Source organism: Phymastichus coffea, unplaced genomic scaffold (genome assembly GCF_024137745.1).
Source record: "Phymastichus coffea isolate CEN01 unplaced genomic scaffold, Cenicafe_Pcof_1.1 PCOF00128, whole genome shotgun sequence".
NCBI classification, from domain to species: Eukaryota; Metazoa; Arthropoda; class Insecta; order Hymenoptera; family Eulophidae; genus Phymastichus; species Phymastichus coffea.
In genome coordinates this window covers 67,907-89,859 of record NW_026706939.1, presented here as the reverse complement: position 1 = coordinate 89,859, position 21,953 = coordinate 67,907, and the positions used below count along the sequence as shown (strand labels likewise).

The 21,953-nt window shown below is 33.9% G+C and overlaps 1 protein-coding gene and 1 long non-coding RNA gene across 3 annotated transcripts; one reads left to right on the top strand and one right to left on the bottom strand.

Moving 5' to 3' along the window:
* Positions 1–1,093: 1,093 nt before the first annotated feature.
* LOC131671566 (uncharacterized) lies at positions 1,094–3,420 on the bottom strand. Of its 2 annotated transcripts, none has more exons than XM_058948069.1 (5): positions 3,250–3,420; positions 2,204–2,521; positions 2,017–2,127; positions 1,684–1,938; positions 1,094–1,603 (listed from the first exon to the last, which is right to left on the bottom strand). In XM_058948069.1, exons 2-5 carry the CDS (start codon positions 2,442–2,444, stop codon positions 1,428–1,430), a joined length of 783 nt encoding a protein of 260 aa, XP_058804052.1. In that variant the 5' UTR covers positions 2,445–2,521; positions 3,250–3,420; the 3' UTR covers positions 1,094–1,427. The 2 variants fall into 2 exon arrangements, with proteins under 2 accessions (XP_058804052.1, XP_058804054.1); XM_058948071.1 differs by having other exon boundaries at positions 2,204–2,513.
* A 305-nt stretch (positions 3,421–3,725) lies between these two features.
* Positions 3,726–4,658, top strand: LOC131671569 (uncharacterized). The gene is made up of 3 exons (XR_009302549.1): positions 3,726–3,796; positions 3,894–4,011; positions 4,522–4,658. It is a non-coding gene; the product is annotated as an uncharacterized LOC131671569 (long non-coding RNA).
* Positions 4,659–21,953: the final 17,295 nt, after the last annotated feature.

Below are 21,953 nucleotides of genomic sequence, written 5' to 3'. Positions count from 1 at the left end.
GCACGGTTTTGAAAAATTTCCATTAAAATTTCGTAATTGTGTACAACTGTTGAGCTACTCGTCATATATATGTAATACAAAAATGTTTTTCGCATCATTAATAAAAGAGAATTTTATAAAAATAATTAAATATTTTGTCTGTTTTATAGTACTTCGTTGGTATTAATGACAAAACCGATGTATCGCCCAATTTCGTTACCTCAAATCGAGTAAACGAAAAGCTAAAATCCCTCAATTATATTACTCAAAGTTAAAAGAAAATAACAATAATAGAAGTTATCTTTTGTATAGGATAACTAAAACTTGTGACTTGAGCTTTATCTAAGCTGTAGGGTAAAAATATTTTATTTTGGCTTTATATTCATTTTCAACAAACAGTGCAGCAAGATAAATGCATCATAATGAAAAATTATTAATATTTTCATCAATATTAGTTTACAATATTAGATAAAAAAGTTATTATGTTACAAAAAATTTATGATTTTTGTGCTGCATTCCATAATAACACTATTATTACACATACATTATACATTTTATAATACTTGTCAATCATTTTGGTTAAAATGAAATTCATAAATACAGATTAATTAACAATAACTATTAAATATAGCTAGTGATTTATCATCGCCATTTTCAATTTTTCCAATCCTAAACGAATGTGTATCCAATTCTTAGGTTTACATATTTCATTTAATAGACAGTTTTCAGATACACACAAAATAAGCAATTAAATTTTTTTCTCAGTGCTTTACAAAAAATATACAGATTTTTTCTGTTGCATTTATTAAAACAATTAACAGGTTCAATTTGTTTTAAATATATTGATTCATATAATTCATTTGTAAAATTAATTATACAGTAAATATATTCATGTATCAAAAGTTTGTAATTGGTTAATTACAGTAGTATTAAATTTTTTTTATTCAAAAAATTGATTTTATTTTACAAGATGAATGGAAAAGGTAATATTTTTATTAAATTGATATTCTCAGTGTATTTAAAAAAGACAGTCTATATATAGTAATTAGAAATGTTAATTTATATTCTTATATTATTTTTGTCTTAATTATAATACTCGACACTACTTATTTTCTAATATTCAGTATGTCATAAGAAAAATAAATATTTAACATTGATTCAATTTTTAAAAATCACTGAAAATTCTAAAGCCATGTAAATCTAATACTTGTGGATGCTTGAATTTCGTTTAAAAAATTACTCAGGTACCTGAATCCTGTCAAACCTAGCTTGCTTTTTTTTATACAATATCACGTTGGTCTTAAACCAAATTATGAAAGGAATGTATTGTTAAAACAATAATAACTTTAAAAAATGGTTGCAATCTTAATTCTCAGTACTTTTCATTTATTTCAAGCTGAAAAAAAATATTTCTAAAAAATACTTTTAGGATCACGAAATCAAGCATCCTACTTTGTAAACAATATACAAGCCAATGAAAAACTGTAAAGACCAATTAACATCACAGCTATCACTATGTAGCCTGTAGTAAGCCAAAATGCAAAAAGATAAAGAGTTTTATTACAATATTTACCAAGTCTAGGATCATAATTTGGTTCATACTCTTTATAAACCCATATTGAACCTAGAAACGTTACAATTCATAAATATTTTATAATATTCACATTGTCAGGCTATAGAATTATGTAATAAAACTAATATTACCTAAAATTAACCATCCTAATAGAAAACAATTTATCAAAATCAGCGTAGTAGACTGTCGTACTCGTTCTTCATCACCACAATACCGAACTGCTTTTGTAAACTTTAATGACTCCTTAATTACACCAAAAATTCCACCTACTAACAAGTAGACTGGAATATCTTCTCCTTGAGGACAATCATGGAGATATAATCCACCAATGATTATCATAATTATTGGAAGCACAAAGGAAACCACCAATAAGATTGTGCATCCAACTGAAAAATTATAAATGATAGATTTAAGTTAATATATATACATGGTACATTTTATAATATCCTTTTTATAATAATTACTTGTGCCTAGAAGTAAAACTAATACATTCGGCAAGAAATCAAATAATCCTTTGCTTGACTTATGTGCTTGTCTCATTCGACCAAATAAAGACTCATAAGAAGGTGGTAGAGCTAAAAATTAATAAGAATTTTATAATAAGAAGCTTTAATAAAATATTTAGCTGAAACACTAGATTCAAATACATACCATTAGAATTAATAGCTTCTTCATATGATGGTGGTGCACTTCGGTTAATGAATCGTAGTGGTGGTTCAGGTAAAACATTGATATTGTGATGGAGTGGTAGAGAATTAATTACAGGAATTGTTATAACATGGACTTGTTCTTCTAATGTAAGATTTCCATTATCAATGGTAGTAATTGTATTAGGTGATGTCCCTTGAGTATCAAAGTTTAATGGTATATCTTCTGTCATAGGACTAGCCATCTAATTTATGTTTTACTTTGAGTTCAATTACTTGAAATCATAACAGCTCCTTCAACGTTTTGTCATCTGCTGAAAATCTGTTAATGTGTTTACTTTTGAAATATTATTTTATGAATACATGCATATTTATTGCACTTTGTACAATTATACGAAAGAATTATTCTCCTTTATTGAAATAATTATTATTTAAATATATAGAGTAATCTAAATAATTTGCCTTTTGAAATGATTATGAAGCATTAATTCCTAATAATTCTTTTATACTTTAAGATCAAAACAATTTAAGAATGATTAAGATTTATAAATTGTTAATACCTAAAAGATTGAATGTATTCAAATAAAACTGATAAAAAATAGCAAAAAGATTTTTCAAGGAAAACAAGTAAAACGAGAAAAGTCAACAGCATAAAATCTAATGAAAAGTAGTCAGCTGCTTTTCAAAAATCTATTGAAATGCACCAATAATATATTCTTAAAATTGCCGACTCCTCAAAAATAGAGTTGGTAGCTGTACAGGTCTATACAAATATATAAATATATATAGCAGCCGTCATTTATTTTACCAATTGTAGAACGAGTCTTTATCCAATCGATTGACTTAAATAAGGCATGCGGCTTCCAGAATCAGCCGGGTGTTAACGAAAATTTAAAAAAAATACAGTACAATAACATATCATTAGTAAAGTTAACAAAACTATGTACTGTGTTTGTGTAGTGTGCTTATCACGGATAAAAAATACAAAAGTGTAATTGTAAAATATTTCCATGCGCACGCGTTAATGATCTGCAAACGATTAATTCATACCATTCATTTACAAAATTCATGCGCACTTTTTCTACGTAAATTATTTGATGTTTTGATTCGTAGTTCATCAATTACCAGTTCATTACTTGTGAGTGATTTTGTACACATATGATATAGTAGGAGCGGTGGGGGATAAGAGAGCGGCTGCGTCTGGATTACAGCTGATGAGGACTTTCTCGAAGCTAGTAAGTCGTCTTAATATCTATTATCAGAGATGAATTGACTATGATCTATAACAATTAGTTTAAATCGAAGTGTCGAATTGGCGCATTTAATGATGTATCAAAGATGATTGATACTTTGTTTGAATTTTCAGTAAATATGAGTAAATGATGCCTTACAAGTTATCCCTAATTATTTAAGGTACAGATATATTACAGTTTCACATATTTTATCTATGAAGTTAAAGAGTATATAACCTCAAAAAATCAGATAAGTTATTTATATTTTTATTAATCATTATTTTATTGAAAGCTCGCATACTTTGTTAAAATTTTTATTTTAGCTCCCTAGTATTCTTGGATTTCCACTTCAGTTTTAAAAAAAGGTATTAACATTTTCTTAGTGTAACTGTGATTTTTCTATAAATTATCGATTTTAATGATACAAAAGTATGTACAATAGATGGTATACTATTATTACAGAGAAAAGAAAATCTTATTAGGATAATATTCTTGTGCTTAAATACCAAAAACATCCTGCTAAAAGCTCACATGTTTGCTGTTGGACATGGCAAGGGCATTAATGTCAATAGCGTGAGATGTAAGTTTAATGATCTAGAAATTATTTTTTAGTTTACAGCATAACTGTATTATTTTTGAACCATGTACTTTCAATTATTTGTTGCATCAGAATAATTTTATCAATGAAACAAATAATCAAACTACCATCTTCTAGTTAGAAGAAGCAAAATAACTGGTAAGCTAAATGCTGGATAAAATACTGATGATAAAGCAGATAGGCAAAGGTAGTAAATTATACAATTCAGTGACGATTCTACAGTGGATGTTTCCATGTAATGAGTACTCTTGGCAATAATGATGAAGCATGCTTTTTTAACAGATATTTGCTCAATTATATTTTTCTCTTTTTCCATTGAAGTTGACTGATACAGCTTTTGTTATTATATTATGTATATAATGATCAATTCAGTACTTAATTCTTTAGTTCATCGTACTTTTAATTTAAGTCACAACATAGAAATTGAGTTTTTTTGTTAGGAAACCTAGAGCATACAGAAGGTGCTAATGAGTAACAATTGTAATTTTTTAGTGTAACATTGAGTCTGCAGTGGTATGTAACTACATGGATACATAACATAAACAAGGGAATACTGACCAATGCTAATTTTAAGGAGTAGATTTCAAGGAGGAGGTCTAGGAGCTATTGACGTAAAAATCATGTTATCAACAAAAAAGTTTTTATTTTCCTGTGATATTATACAATTCAACTATTAGTTAGACATATTCAATATGTGATATTAATTTTTTTCTATGGATATGTTATTTAAAATCATTAATTAATTTTTGAAGATAATAAAAAGATATATTATATTCTCGTCGGGCCTGGCATTATTAAGTTAATCAATGAGAAAATGAGATTATAATGAAATAAAAATTTTTTTATAATTATATCTAACAAGCCGTTATTATTAAAAATATAAATTTCTTACAATTAATAATTCAAGTATTTCTTATAATAAATTGTTATTCCTAGCAATAAAACTATCATTTATTTTTTTATAACAATATTATAAATTTTTGAATGTAAATAGAGTTCAAAATACAATAACTTCAACTAACTAATTCAAGTTTATAAAAATAGTACATTACGATATAAGTACCGAAAAGTAGATTCTTGTCTCGTGTGGCGTTTACGCCCGAACAAAACGAACGAACACTCTAAATAAATAATTAAGCTACACGCATCTCTCGGTTCCCAGCACATACTTGCTCCTGGAGGAAGTGATAGGCACCTATTTCTAGCATCGACGGCAAGTTTGTAAGCACCCGGGAGGGACAAGCGTAAACAGTGTTAGGCACAATCTCGCCCTAAAATATGTAAAGATATCTCTCCGGAGCTCTGTCATTTTATAATAAAAATCATCAGTGTTTAACTACTTGACGTTTAGATTCTTCTAAGTACCCATATACGCTTTTAACTCTCGACCATCGCTACCGTAACGTGAAAAATTTATTAATACAAAATAACGTCATCAATAAAATAGACGACATTTTGGTGACAACAAGGGTGGAATCAAAAAACGGTTAGAAAAGAAGACCAGTAGTATAATTAGAGCGTTTAGTCAAGAGGCAGCATAGAGATCGCTCGACTCCGGATTATCACTCAGTTCCCAGGGAAGACGACAGTCCGAACGCACACATGCAGGAGTTTCGCAGTTCCCAGGAAAGCAGCTCAACCTCAGCGTACATCATGCTCACGGATATATATTATTATTATATATTAAGTGCTATCGTTTTTATGACCCGACAAGTAGGTCCAAAGAACTCAAGGTTCGCAATGAAATAAATACATTTTAATAAGTTCAAAAAATAAAGAACTTACTGTGCCGCGTTGTATTTTGTAAACTGGAATCTATGATTGAGATATTACAGAGGAAGTTGGTCCCACTTTGTCTGTCGTATCAGTGAGATTATCTACATTTCAATCATAGAAGCAGTCGTAATTAGTAAGTTTCTACACGTGTACATCCACATCATTACACTCGCGCCTGAAAATACGTTAGACTTATATGCTAGGTCGTGATACTTTTTGTAATTATCGAAGAAATTTTTCTTTGCTATCTTATTTCCTCTTCCAACCACTCCTAACTTAGCTAATCGAAACGCGAAAAATTTAAGTCTTCAAGAAATATTTTAGCAAGATCTGGGATATTTCTCAATAAGACAACCGCGCCGCTTAAGAGTTACTTAACCCTTTCATTACAGTGGGTCTTGCCGCGGAGTACCTCGTCTAGAACGGAGCGCTGTGCCGAAAGTGGGAACATTAAGCGTGCGCAGTCTTATCTTATCATTTGGTTCCATTTTTGGAGCGGGTGACTATAGTCACCTGTCGTGTGCGGGTGTCGTTTCGTGGGGGGTGACTATAGTCACCCGTCGTGTGCGGGTATCGTTTTGTGGCGGGTGACTATAGTCACCCGTAGTAGTGAAAGGGTTAAATAAATTTTGTGATTATTCCAGCAAGGCCTGGGATATTCGCATACAAGTCTCAATTCCATTGGATCATGGTGTTCGATGGGAGACTTGTAGTAAGAAACTTTTATTTTATAACGCAAATCGCGCAGTAGAGGCTCAAATTCTCCAATTGCTCAACCTGGTTTAGACGTACGCACGCAAACCGAAAAGAGTACCTGAGAAAGCGTCTGCCTCAGACGTTCCTGAGAAAGTGACCCGGACGTCACATTGAGAGTGGTAGGTATAACAACCATTTTTTATATAATATAAATATAAAAATATATTTATTTTTAATCATTTAATATTTTCTTTTCAGCTTAATATAATCGTGCTGGATCCGTCGCATAGGCGACATTCAGCATGTAATGAAAATACTTATAGAAGTATTTTTATATATATATATATATATATATATATATATATCATTATATTTAAATAAGTATATATTTTTTTGTTTTTATTAAAAAAAGAAAAAAGAAATGAATAATATTCAAATAATAAACACGATAAATGCCATGATTATTTTCATGGTTAATGTAAGTATTATAATTTAAGATAAATCTAATTATTTAAGATAGAGTTTTTTATAATAAATTTTTTATTTTTTTAGACTCCGCCGATCCTGCTAGCTAGTTTACCGACTAGCATATTTTATTGCTTATTGATTGCGATTTTAAGAGTGGTAAGCATTTTTTATATAATATCAAATATATTTATTTTTAATCATTTTATTTTTTCTTTTTAGCCAAATATAATCGTGACGGAGCCGTCGCATAGGCGACATATTCAACATTTATTAGAAGTAGTTATAAAGGTATGTTTATATATATATATATATATATAATTATATTTAAATATGTATATATTTTTTGTTCTTAGTTACAGTGCGATGTCAAGAGAATCGAAAGGTTAATGTGACAACCACCAACGCAGGAAAGGACTGCAGCCGAAAGAGCTGTGGCTGAAAGAGCTGCGGCCGAAAGAGCTGTAGCCGAGAGGACTGCGAAGTCTGCAACCGAAAAGGCTGCGAGAGCTGTGACCGAAACGGCAACCGTAAAAGCAGCGAAAAAAAGATCCGCAAATACTGTATCATTAGAAGCGTTTACAAATTTTCCACCAAAAAAATTTTTTTAAGGTAAGATTATTTATTATTATTATTATAGATAAATAAATTTTTAATTTATAATTAAATTTAGAAAATGATTATTATTTAGATCAACAATGCTACTGCTGCTATGGGTAGACATCCAATGTGTAGCATTGAAAATGTCCTTCCAAGGGCAAATACCGCTACCACCACCAGCAGCATGATTGTCATCGCCACTGCTACCACACAGAAAGTGGTACCGAAGGTAAAATCAATACAAAACATCACGGACCCGAGCGTATTTTCCTGTTTCATTAGGAAACTCACACGTCCTACCAAACTATATGGATTCATGGAAAGCACATAAAGATGATTTTATTAGATGGAAAGATATTGTAATTATTGCTTTGAATTCTCTTGAAGAATATATGTTGCAGCCTACCTTAAGTAGAGCAATACGACAGAGATGTCAAACTTGCGCTTCTTATTTAAATTCAATTGAAATCAATTTGAATAATTCCATAAAAGTAGACAGAAATGTTAACCCATTACGAGTCATTCCAAACCAAATTTAAAGGGATGGAGTTATTTGGCGTGAGATAAATTCTGCATTTAAAAAACGTATCGTTACTGCATTCATAGCCAATCAAGAACATACAGATATAAAGTCATTCTTAAAAGCAGCAAATAAACTCTTACAATTACAAATACCAAAATATCTTGTAACGTCGGATAATTAATAGTACCATTTCAATTAATTAAAAAAAATTTTTTTTGTATTACGACTTCAATGCATCAAACTGCACAATTTCGAGAAACGAAAATACGTTGGAAAGTTTCTCTTCTCAAGGTTTGTTCAAATTCCAAGAGAAGACAAGCTGACCAAATAGCTTGCGATTAGAAAATAGGTATAAAAAATTTTACGACTTTGTTATGTGCGTCCATATGCTTAGGATGTCTTTGTACTAACAGCATGGGCTGTCGACGCCCAAGCCCTACACGGAATGCAGAAAAAAAGAGAAAACTTCTCTTATGCGTTCCACACCGAGTTTTCATTTTTCCGTTTAGCTTAGTCATAAAAAAAGTCAGAAAATTATTTTATTCTATTAAATAATTTGTGCAGTTAGATAAAATTAAATCGTACGATTTACAATTTAAGCTACGTTTCATTTAAGGTCCATTTTATTTTAGATATTTAAAGATGTAAATAAATAACATTTGAGAATTAAATATAACTCTCAGATTGTTATTTATATATATTTAGTAACGAATAATAGATAATAATTAAATAATAAGTATGTTAAGTCCTTGCACGGTAAGAAAGGGGTACTTTTATACGCGATTTGGCATGAGCAACTCCATCTGTCTTAAAGAAACTATATGTTCTCCTAATGCGAGAAAATTTCCACCAATCAGTTTTGAAGTTTTCATGCCCAAATCCTTCAGAGCCCCTTGCGGCCTTATTTTGAAAGAGAGCGCATCACGAGGGAATGTGCTAAGTAAGGCGCGAACTGTTCGCCACTGCTGCTACACCACCCGCAGCAAGAAGTGCCACGCTCAAAGGATACACTCTCTCTCTAGAAGCCCAAGAATTCTATTTCGAAAATCATCAAAGTTTCTTTTGATCGTTTTAAAGGACTCTACAAAGTAAAAAAATATATAAAAGTAAGTTTTATTTCTAATACTAATTTTTTTTATTTCTTCACCTTTCACAATCCATTTTTCCCAATTCCGTAGCGCTCGGTCCTCTCGTTGGAAAACGAGTTGGATAGAGTTGATACAATAGTTTAATGCTCAGAACTTGGATCATTAGGATCTTTATAGGTCTGAGTGGAATCTATAGTTGATAATTCTCTGTGCCTTCCGAAAAGATTGGCGCTAGAATAATCGATTTAGATTCAGGAATTAGAAAAGCACCCACGCCGTGTGCATCAAATTTTTCTGTATTTTAGCCAACACCAATCTTTCCTTACCCGGGTAAAGTGAGAAATCACAGCCCAAAAAGGATTAGAAATCTTCACCTCACGAAAAGTGAGACGTAACAATAATATTTTTGTATTAGCAAGATTAGAGTACCACACACGCGCAATTAATTTAAATAATTAAAGATGAAAAAGGTATATAGAGGGCTATCTATGTGAAGAGGGCACAAAACGTAGTACGAGGCCTACGTATAAGGCCACTCCCACATACTCCGCCCCCGACCAATTAGGGTTCAAATTCCGCTTACGCTTGAGACACTCCCCAAATTTTCCAACCAATTAAATCAGGAAAATTTAAGTTCTTCCTGCCCAAAAAAGACAAGGAATTTAGAGTGGGACTCTCTTGCGAAAAGCATAAAAAGAAGCTCGTGAAGAAAAATAGGCAGTTTTTATCCCAGTTCGTTTCAGTTCAGTACTCTATAAAAAGGACCTCCGTTTTATTTCGTGTATGTGTGTGGGATAGAAGTACTAAAAAAGTAAGTAAAATGATTTAATAAAAACCAAAACTCTAATTCGGTTCGTTCGGTTCATTTCTTTCCTCATTCTTCTGTTTCTTAGTTTCGCGTACGATTTTTTTTTATTTTAGATAGTTACTCTCATTGCCAAGCGTGTGGTCGAGTGCATATTAGATAGGCTCCCTGTTACGTTATTTTATTGCCAAGAGTGTGGTAAAATAACGCGAAGCACAATTATATTGTAAAGCTTCAATCCTCCGTCGCTGAAAAGAGAATTTCCCGCGATAGTGGCAACGCACGTCCCGGTTATTGTCCGAAAGGATAGACCAAAAAGTGCGCCTGAGAAATATGTCGCTTCAACCGACGTCACACTTCATTCAGCTAGATTTCATAGCGAAAGAGTTCAAAGATTATATGCCCCTTGCCAATAAATTGAAATTCGATAGCATAAATTTTCCTGTTGAGGTAAAAAATATTCCTAAATTTGAAAAATTGAATACTGTTCCAATAAACTTAAACATACTAACAAAAACACGGATTCAAATTCAAAGTCTCACCCTAAAACTTAGTCCTTGCCACTAAGTAAGAGAGACAGCCTGATTAGCGTGGCAGTCCTGGCTGCGGATGACGTGGCAGTCTTGGTTGTGGATGAGGTGGCAATACTAAACAGTTCGTGCGTGACTTAGCACAATTCCTAGGGATGCACTCTTTATCAGAAAAAGGTCACGAGAGACTCTGAAGGATTTGGGCATGAAAACTCGAAAAGTGATTGGTTTTTTCCCAATTTTCCCGCAAGCAAGAGACACGTTGCCAAGTGCACTTTTCTCTTGAATTTTCCAAGACAGAAAAATTGAATAGTATCCAATAAACCTAAACATACTAACAAAAACACGGATTCAAATTCGAAGTCTCACCCTATTATATATCAACTTTAAAACAAGATAAACATGTCAATCTTTTGTTACTACAAAGTGATTATATTGATGAGAATAAAACAGAAAAATCTAATAGTTTAAATAACAATGACAATTTCAAATTAAAATTCCACTATGCATGGATTAAAAAATTATATGCTCTTGTTAGAAGTCAAGTAACAAAACATACTTTACAAATTTATCTATGTGAATGCTATCTCCACTATTTCAATGATAAAGTAAAATTGAATATTCATGAGACAGATTGTTTAGAATTGAATAAATATAGAGTTATTTACCTAATTTTCCTTTTCTCAAATTTAATCATTACGATCGAAAAGAAATGGCTCCATTTATTATATATGCTGATTTAGAAGGTTTATTGAAACCAGTAAATAATGGACGATCCTTCCAAGATCATGAAGCCTTTAGTGTAGGACTTTATATAAAATGTAGTTCCGATGATTCTAAATCAATCTTTAACATGAAAAAATTAAATGAAGTACAATCACCAGCACAATGGATCAATTTCAGATTTTGTTACATGAAATAGTTAAAATATATAAGAATGCTATAGAAATGAATCTTTCATGGCGCAATGAAATGGATCATTGACATTTGATGGGTTGATTTAGAGGTGCCGCTCAGGCAGGCTGTAATTTAAATCATAGGAATCCTTATTTTATACCAGTCATTTTCCATAACCTTACAGGCTCTGATTCTCATTTTATTATAAAAGAAATAGCTACTAGCTTTAATCTTAAGGGAAATGTGACTGTTCTAGCTGAAAATAAGAAAAGATATATAGCTTTTACAAAACACGTGGACGGTAATATTATTAATTTTCGATTTATTGATTCGTTTCATTTTATGCCATCATTTCTCGAAAATCTAGCTTCATACTTAACTAAATTGAATATCGTAGAGTATAAATTCAAGAAAGATAAATATACGAAAACACAAATAGAATTATTGACGAAAAAAAGGCGTTTTTCCATATGAGTATGTTAATAGTTTTGAAAGATTAGAACAGACTCAACTACCACCTGTCGAAGATTTTTATAGTTAATTAATAGATAGCAACATCTCTGAAGCTGACTATGAGCATGCACAAAAAGTGTGGAATGCTTTTGACATCATCGATTTAGGACAGTATTCTGATCTATACTTAAAAATTGACGTATTATTCTTGGCTGATATTTTTGAGAATTTTTATAAAACTTGTATGAATGCGTATCAACTCGACATCGCACACTATTATACTACTCTTGGACTAACATGGGATGCTATATTGAAGTGTACAAATATTGAGTTAGAACTCTTAACTGATATAGACATGGTTTTATTCATCTAAAAAGGTATTCGAGGAGGTATTAGTCAATGTTATAATAGATATTCGAAAGCTAATAATCGATATATGGGCTCAGAATACAATGAAAAAGAACCAAGCAAGACTGTGATGTACTTCGATGTTAACAATTTATATGGATGAGCGATGACGTAATCATTACCGTATAAAAATTTTAAGTGGGTCTCTAACATCGATGAGCCTAATTTTTTCAATGTTTCCGATAATAATGAGGTTGGATATATTTTAGAAGTTGATCTAGAGTATCCAAAAGAGCTACATGACGAACATAAGGACCTTCCACTTTATCCTGAACATAACACACCACCCGGATCAAGACAAAAAAAACTTTTAACAACACTGTATAATAAAGAACGGTATGTCATTCACTATAGAGCCATAAAGCAGGCTATTAAATACGGACTCAAATTAAAACAAATACATAGAGCAATACAGTTTAATTAAAAGCCGTGTCTTAAAACTTATGTAGATTTGAATACGGAAAAAAGAAAACAAGCTAAAAATGAATTTGAAAAGTTATTCTATAAAGTCATCCGTTAATGCAGTATACGGAAAGACTATGGAGGATGAAAGGAAGCGAAAAGACTTCAAATTAATTATTGGATTGAATGGCAGATATGGAGCAGAAGCACGGATTGGTCAACCAAACTTTCATAGTAGCCCTATCTTAGATGAAATATTAGTAGCAGTACAGTTATCATGGACGTCTGATAATATTAAGAAACCGATATATATCGGACTTTATGTGCTCGATCTCTCAAAAACATTAATATACGACTTCCACTATCGGTACCTAAAAGAAAGACTAGCTCATAAAGCAAAATTACTCTATACTGATACAGATAGCCTAGTGTATAAATTTCAAGATGTTGATATATATAAAATTATGAAAGAAGATATCAATAAATTTGATACATCAGATTACCAAGAAAATAATCAATTTAATATACCACTAGTTAATAAAAAAGTCCTCGGTGTTATGAAAGAATATGAATGGTGTTATGAATTCAATGGGAATATTATGAGAGAATTCATCGACCTTCGAAGCAAAATGTATAGTATCATAATAGAAAACCATCAACCAATAAAGAAAGCAAAAGACGTGAAAATACATACCGTCACAAAAACAATTGATCATGAAGATTATCGAAACTGTTTATTGGAATTAGAAATTATTATGCGTGAGCAATGCAATATACGCAGTGTATTACATCAAGTAAGAACGGAAAGAGCGCAGAAAGTAGCACTAAGTCCATATGATGACAAACGTTGTATATTTGATAAAAATCCAGATACACTTCCATGGGGTATTACGGAACTATTGAAACAACAAAGCTTAATATCAGTAGTGCGGTATAACGAAGGAAGAGGAAGATCATAGAAGTGGAAGAAAATCCTCAATATGCTTTTACAACATCTATAGAGATGATTATATATAGAAAGTGAGACGGCCAGCCGTAACTTAGCTCTTTTTTAATATTAATTAATAGAAATAAATATGAAGAATGGAGCGGGAATCTTCCTGATTTCCCACGATGAAAACGCATTCGAGATAAAGAGTTTATATAAAACTTGATAGTGGCCCGAGCCTGCGACGCTCTATCCTGCTTTGTCCCACGCGGATGTGTTGGCAGGAGCCTACGATCATCGCGTATACGATCGTGAAGCGTTATCGCGCCGATAATGGAAGGGGACCATATAAATGCAATTTATCATTCTTTTTCCCACCGAACTTTAAGAAAATATTCGTAATATTTAATGGATTTTAATCAATTTTGAAAGTTATTATTGTACCATAATGCGCATCTTTTAGTCATCAAATAATTAATAAATAATTTTATATTAGAACAATAACGCATTTTATAATAAATCGTAGAAGTTTGGATTTTTCTAAATATTTATAATAATTTAATTATTTTATTAATCACTATGTATCGTTAAAATTAACTAAGTTTAGTACGATTTTGTATAAGTAATTATAAACTATAGCGTCACTCTTGCTCTTAAAAGTGGCACTCCGAGAACCATCTCTGGAGAAAAGAGCCCAAGTTAAAAAGGGACCGCACTTTCTCTCTCTGGAAATTCATGCCCACAGACCAATAAAGAAATCCTAGATACGATTAGAAAATTTCCCACCAATACAAAATTTGGCCGTTATCGCTTCATGGGCCTGAGGAAAGGGATTTCCACCTAACTACCTACTGCTTATAAAAAGTTCTGTACAAGTTACAGTGGGTATTTATACACCCATCAAGATACCTCTCGCAAACGAAGGGCAGGCACAGCCTGGCGATAACTCCTCGTATTCGGTCGACGGCTCTAGTAGGAAACTGCCGGACCTAGCGGTCGAAACTCGGAGGACGATCGCACCTGTATACAAAACCCATGTAAAAAAAATGGTCACGATGCCATAAAACAAAATGACATACTGACTCCTAAAGATACCTCCTATATACCTCAGCTGTCTGAAAACGAAATCCGAGAAACACCAAAAAATCAGATTCCGACAGTCTATACAACCTGTCTGTTAACTACCTTTCCGAGAACTCAAAAAAAATTAACTCTGTATCTGTAACTTCTGGAATGTGCATGCAAACTCTGAAAAACGAATCCGATTTACTCTACGCTTTAAACAAAGCATTAGAAATGATTAAAAAATCAGAAAAATCAGAATCAGATTATCCTCACTTTACCGACTGGTAGCTACGAAATAGAAGATATTGAAAGCTTTCTCAAAGAAGCATTAGCATCTAAAGGTATATCGTTTAGCCTGAAACCAAATAATAATACTTTACGTAGTGTCATTCAGTGCAGTCAAAAAATACATTTTGAACCAGAAGATTCTATTGGATCAATTTTAAGCTTCGCTGGACGTGCGCTCGTTGAAAACGAAACACATAGTTCTGACTTACCCGTCACTATTCTCAAAGTCAACGCTTTACGTGTAGAGTGTAATATTACCACAGGCTCTTACATAAACGATCGCAAAGTAACACTGGAAACAAATAAAATCAAACTCGAGAATCAAACTTCTTGTCAATTTACTGAAGAACGTTGCATTGATAGCATATTCGGATACGCATTCTGGGACAGAACCGAGTCTCAGAGTGTGCAGTGACAAAGACCGCAGATTCGAAAATATACCAATGCAAGAACTGAATCAGCCCTTAAACCCTCAAAAAAGAATAATCTGCAAATCTACACAGACATTACTTGACGGAAAATATTTTATGCTACCTATCAACTACGACACTCCTCACTCCCCACCCATGGCCGTGCAAACAGTCCCACTCCAAGAATCCGAAACAACAGACACTCCTCCAACTCTCCCCACTTTCTAAAAAAAAAAGGGGAGGTATAAACGCACTAACATATCTCCCTGTAATGACAGACGCTCCATAAACTTGCACAATGAAATGCACGGCAACTACCACGCTCGGCCCGCAGTACAAAAAGGCCAACAGAAAACTTAAAAAATAAATATATTAGTACTTTGCGAAACTGTCAAACTGCTGAATTGTCAACTGTGTACTGCGTACTGTACTGTGCGGATTCCAATCCAGCCTTTTTATACCGTAGGCTGATATGCCCCTTCCTGTGTTTTCGTTAATTTAATATGCGATGAGTAATATTCGCGGAAATATTATGGAGACGTGCTTAGACTAATCTATCCCGCTAGATAGATTTACAAATGTTCCCGGGAGGGTTGATACAATAGGAAATTAAATTACCGATACCCGGTTTGTTACCATAACCCGTTATTTACTTATCATAATTCGTCACGTACTTATTCTTTCGTATCGACGTGACAGGACTTAGCGTAGTAGTAACAGTAGTATAGCAATGTATGTTCCAGCACACCTGCGGGGGGTCTGTAACCCTTTGGCCCCACCGGTCTTAACCCTTTGGCCCCCCTGGCTTAACCCTTTCATGTTAATAATAATTATTATTGTTAATAATTGTTTATAATTTTTTGAAGAAGGTTTCTAGGGCTCCTAGTCCCTAGGGACCCTATACCTAGTGCTTTCAGTCTAATTAAATTTAAATGTTTTTTTTTTAAAGTTATAAATATATATTATTGACAATTTACTTGCTACATTGAGAATGAAACGAATAGAAAATAGCGACGATTTTTTGAAAAAAATGAAGAGACAGACCGGAGAATCGAACCAGAGTCCTCTGGGTTGGCAGGCTAGCGCTCTACCACTAGAGCCAATGCCACATGTACCTTAGAGGATGCATATCGTGTATATTAGCTACACACGCATACATTTGGTATAGGGCCTGATCGTGCGGAGGGGGAGGGGAGCGCATGCTGTCTATAGTTCTGGCCTGATGGGGATGCGCTACTATAGTAGTAAACGTATGCTCTTTCTAGCTCTGACTCAGCGTGGACCACAGAGCGAGGAGGAGGGGAGCGCATGATCAGCTATGCTTACTAACTACCCTATTATCTTAAGTTGATTATGTCTATCATAAATGTAGATCACAGCTGGTTTGAGGGTGATCAAGCTTTTCCACTACTTTTAGAAAGAGAGAGCATCTATGCTTACTACCTTCCCTCTTATCTTATGTTGCCTATGACTATCGCAAATGCAGATCATAGACGGTTTAAGGATGATCAAACAAACTCATTAGCGCGGACGCGTGACCATCTGCGTTTAATGTGTTTTTTGCGGATGACCATAAAGTCACCGGGACGTTAAGATTTATAGAGTTTTTAGAAAGTAACAAACTTTCTAGCCCACATGGAGAGGGAAAGGGTACACCAAACGTCCTATCTCACTCAAAGATTGTCTACGTTTGTGTGTAGCGTTACATATATTGTAGAAAAATCGTACCTGATAATAGTGTGAGTGTTCAGTAGGATTTTCGTTGGTCAGTCTTAAAGGAAACTTCAAGCTGTTCACAGTGAAGTGCTGATTATTTAAACATTAGTAAGTTTTTATATTTTTTATAAAATTTATTTAATAAAAAAAGAAAAAACAAAACTATGGAAAACATTATCAAAGCGTGCGAGTTTTTAGATACTGTAAGTATAATTTTTAAATAATTTAAAAATAATTAAAATAACTTTTAGAATTTTTTTTTAATAATAATATTATTATTCAATTTCAGCTTACTATTCCTACCGTACAAACCGTAGCAAGAGAGCCGTTATATCGGCTCTTAATTTTAATATTAATAACTGAAAGTATTTTTTTCTCATATATTTATTTATTTATTTATTATCATTTATTTTCAGTTGCAACGATTTGTGGAGGAGAGCAGTCCTCAAGGACTGCAAATCAGAGAGATGAAAGCTACTGTTCAAGTAAGTATTATTATAAGATTATATCAATTTATATTATTTATTTATATTTAATTGTCTTATCTCTTTTCAGTGGATTAAGGAATCTATGGCGGCCAGAATGATGGCGCATCAAGTCGCGTATCAAATTGACAAGATTGTCAATGATCGCGTGAAGGCAAAGTTAGAGCAACGTAAGCGTGCGGAGGCTATGAGGAAGCAGTAAGAATCCGCTCGATTGGAGCGGAAACGGAAAACCGACTTAGCTAAAGTGGAGCAAGACGAACTTGCTGCGAAAGTTAAGCGAAGCCTTTCCAGCATAAACAAGATTGCTGCACCATCAACAACCGCCATAGTAAATCAAGATAATGTGCCATCTTCGAGGATGTCAACATCATCTGCGTCGGTGACATTATCATCGTCATCAGCAACGTCGACAGCAACCTCATCTACAGCAACATCCGCAGGCTGTCAAAGAGGAGACGATGCCCAAATCGATATACCACTCGATTTAACTGCTAATGTAAGTAATTACATTATAGAAATAATTAATAAATATAAATTAAAAACAATAATTAAAAAATTTTTTTTACAGAAAAAAATTCCGTTGGTGAAGAACGTTGAGTGAGTTCGACGGAAAGTGATTTTGATTACGGTTCAACCAACAGTGAGGAAGTCAACTCGCCCCTCTAAGGTCGTCGGATCAAAAAAATTTAAATAATAATAATATTAAAAAGAAAAAAAACTGTATTTTTAATTTTGTAAAATTTATAAAAAAAGTAATAAAATAAACTAAATTAAAAAATTAATAATGTTTTAATTTACTTAGGATCTACCAGTGCCCCCCCACCCCCATTCACCTACTCCACCCACCTACCTACCCTCACCCACTCACCCACCAACATTCACCTACATAGGTTAGTAAGGTAGGATGCTGTAGAAGTTGGTAGGGTATTTAGTAAGCTATATGATGGTCTCTCTCATATTAGAACTTCATTGTTATCACCATTCTATCCGGCATTTTCAGCGATAGAGCTTTGACATGGATTGAGTGAAAGCCAATTTTTCATGAGGCTTGTTAAGCCTACATTTTTCACTTTATCAATTTCAATAGCATTTATTTCATATCGTATTTCCTCGAACAAATAACAGAGGGCGTTGTTGACTAATAAAGTGTTCTCCACTGGCGTAGTACCGTCCGGCTTGGTCAACCGACCACAAATATGAATAATACTGCGTGATGGAAGCAGAGATAAATCTTGATGTTGAATTGCTATATGGATTTCATCACTGTTATTGAAATATGATAATGAATAAGGATGATGCGTATGAACTTCATAATGAGCTATAGACTCTGTAACGTGCGAGTTTCATGTGTAAGGAAATTCGCGCGCTTCCCGCTTCGAGTGAGAGTGACTCTGGCTCTGAAGTGAGAGGGGGATTCCGCGATGTCGGGTTCTCGCGGCTGTTTTCCGGGCCCGGGTGTGGCCGAGCGCAGGAAGACAGAAGGAAGAGAGACTGGAAAGAGGACACTGGAGGTGAGCGAGCGGGTCAAGATCAGGAGTTCCTGTGTTGCCCTCCCGATAGTGTAATCAGTAGGCAGAGTCTGGAGCGATCGTGGGGCTTGCCGTCACGTCGTTTAGAAACCGTTGGCGCGGAGCGCTTGAAGCCGGCATCGTCAGCGGATACCCAGTGAGAGCGACGATTGGCACCGAAGGCAAGTTGTTGGTGCATATCATCAACGTCCGAGAGTTTTTGTTACTTCCGCGTCTCCGCGACGAGGCGATCTGCGCGCGTGCGACAACCGATAGAATAGTGTCCGGGAGCTGTATGAAGAATAATTGTAATAAAATTTAAACCTGAACTAAGACCAAGATTTTGCATTGAATTCTCCTAGCCTGAGCGGGACTGGCGTTTAACGTACTCATGAGCCGGGCATATCAAGATCGCTTGATCTTGAAAATAATAATGTAAAGTTAAAAATTTTACAACTCATCGAAAGCGACACCTGAATGAATGTCTAGAATTCCCTCCATCTTGTTATTATTGTTTTATACAGCACACTAATATGCACAATATTTTCTTCCACGATTTTCGACGACTTTCAGTCTCAAGCTTTTCAGGAATTGTCTGTTCTGAGGTGTGAGCGGTCTGATAGCTCGCTGTTGACTGGTTGTTGATTGACATTTTTGTCTCTTAATATAGCCTCGACCGGACTTTATATTGTAAATGATACCCATTACTAAGATATGGTCTTTATATGTACTCGCACTGTGATGACTTCTCCTCGAAAGTTAACTAGGTTTCCGTCTTGATCAACTATACGAATTTGAAAATGATCAATGCTCCTCACAGCGACTGGAAAGTAAATGACTTGAGAGGGAACTTCTATAATCTTATATCCAGGTGGGACTGCTAGGAAAAATTCATATATAGTATGTACTTTGCGATCGTTTATGTAAGAGCCTGTGGTAATATTACACTCTACACGTAAAGCGTTGACTTTGAGAATAGTGACGGGTAAGTCAGAACTATGTGTTTCGTTTTCAACGAGCGCACGTCCAGCGAAGCTTAAAATTGATCCAATAGAATCTTCTGGTTCAAAATGTATTTTTTGACTGCACTGAATGACACTACATAAAGTATTATTATTTGGTTTCAGGCTAAACGATATACCTTTAGATGCTAATGCTTCTTTGAGAAAGCTTTCAATATCTTCTATTTCGTAGCTACCAGTCGGTAAAGTGAGGATAATCTGATTCTGATTTTTCTGATTTTTTAATCATTTCTAATGCTTTGTTTAAAGCGTAGAGTAAATCGGATTCGTTTTTCAGAGTTTGCATGCACATTCCAGAAGTTACTGATACAGAGTTAATTTTTTTTGAGTTCTCGGAAAGGTAGTTAACAGACAGGTTGTATAGACTGTCGGAATCTGATTTTTTGGTGTTTCTTGGATTTTGTTTTCAGACAGCTGAGGTATATAGGAGGTATCTTTAGGAGTCAGTATGTCATTTTGTTTTATGGCATCGTGACCATTTTTTTTACATGGGTTTTGTATACAGGTGCGATCGTCCTCCGAGTTTCGACCGCTAGGTCCGGCAGTTTCCCACTAGAGCCGTCGACCGAATACGAGGAGTTATCGCCAGGCTGTGCCTGCCCTTCGTTTGCGAGAGGTATCTTGATGGGTGTATAAATACCCACTGTAACTTGTACAGAGCTTTTTATGAGCAGTGGGTGGTTAGGTGGAAATCCCTTTCCTCAGGCCCATGAAGCGATAACGGCCAAATTTTGTATTGGTGGGAAATTTTCTAATCTTATCTAGGATTTCTTTATTGGTCTGTGGGCATGAATTTCCAGAGAGAGAAAGTGCGGTCCCTTTTTAACTTGGGCCCTTTTCTCCAGAGATGGTTCTCGGAGTGCCACTTTTAAGAGCAAGAGTGACGCTATAGTTTATAATTACTTATACAAAATCGTACTAAACTTAGTTAATTTTAACGATACATAGTGATTATTAAAATAATTCAATTATTATAAATATTTAGAAAAATCCAAACTTCTACGATTTATTATAAAATGCGTTATTGTTCTAATATAAAATTATTTATTAATTATTTGATGACTAAAAGATGCGCATTATGGTACAATAATAACTTTCAAAATTGATTAAAATCCATTAAATATTACGAATATTTTCTTAAAATTCGGTGGGAAAAAGAATGATAAATTGCATTTATATGGTCCCCTTCCATTATCGGCGCGATAACGCTTCACGATCGTATACGCGATGATCGTAGGCTCCTGTCAACACATCCGCGTGGGACAAAGCAGGATAGAGCGTCGCAGGCTCGGGCCACTATCAAGTTTTATATAAACTCTTTATCTCGAATGCGTTTTCATCGTGGGAAATCAGGAAGATTCCCACTCCATTCTTCATATTTATTTCTATTAATTAATATTAAAAAAGAACTAAGTTACGGCTGGCCGTCTCACTTTCTATATATAATCATCTCTATAGATGTTGTAAAAGCATATTGAGGATTTTCTTCCACTTCTATGATCTTCCTCTTCCTTCGTTGTACCGCACTACTGATATTAAGCTTTGTTGTTTCAATAGTTCCGTAATACCCCATGGAAGTGTATCTGGATTTTTATCAAATATACAACGTTTGTCATCATATGGACTTAGTGCTACTTTCTGCGCTCTTTCCGTTCTTACTTGATGTAATACACTGCGTATATTGCATTGCTCACGCATAATAATTTCTAATTCCAATAACCAGTTTCGATAATCTTCATGATTAATTGTTTTTGTGACGGTATGTATTTTCACGTCTTTTGCTTTCTTTATTGGTTGATGGTTTTCTATTATGATACTATACATTTTGCTTCGAAGGTCGATGAATTCTCTCATAA

Coding starts and splice junctions, on each gene's coding strand:
- LOC131671566 (XM_058948069.1), bottom strand. CDS start 2,444: ATGGCTAGTCCTATGACAGAAGATATACCATTAAACTTTGATACTCAA. Junction 1,939..2,016: donor AGTTTTACTTCTAGGCACAA/GTAATTATTATA, acceptor ATAATTTTTCAG/TTGGATGCACAATCTTATTG. Junction 1,604..1,683: donor ATTAGGATGGTTAATTTTAG/GTAATATTAGTT, acceptor TAACGTTTCTAG/GTTCAATATGGGTTTATAAA.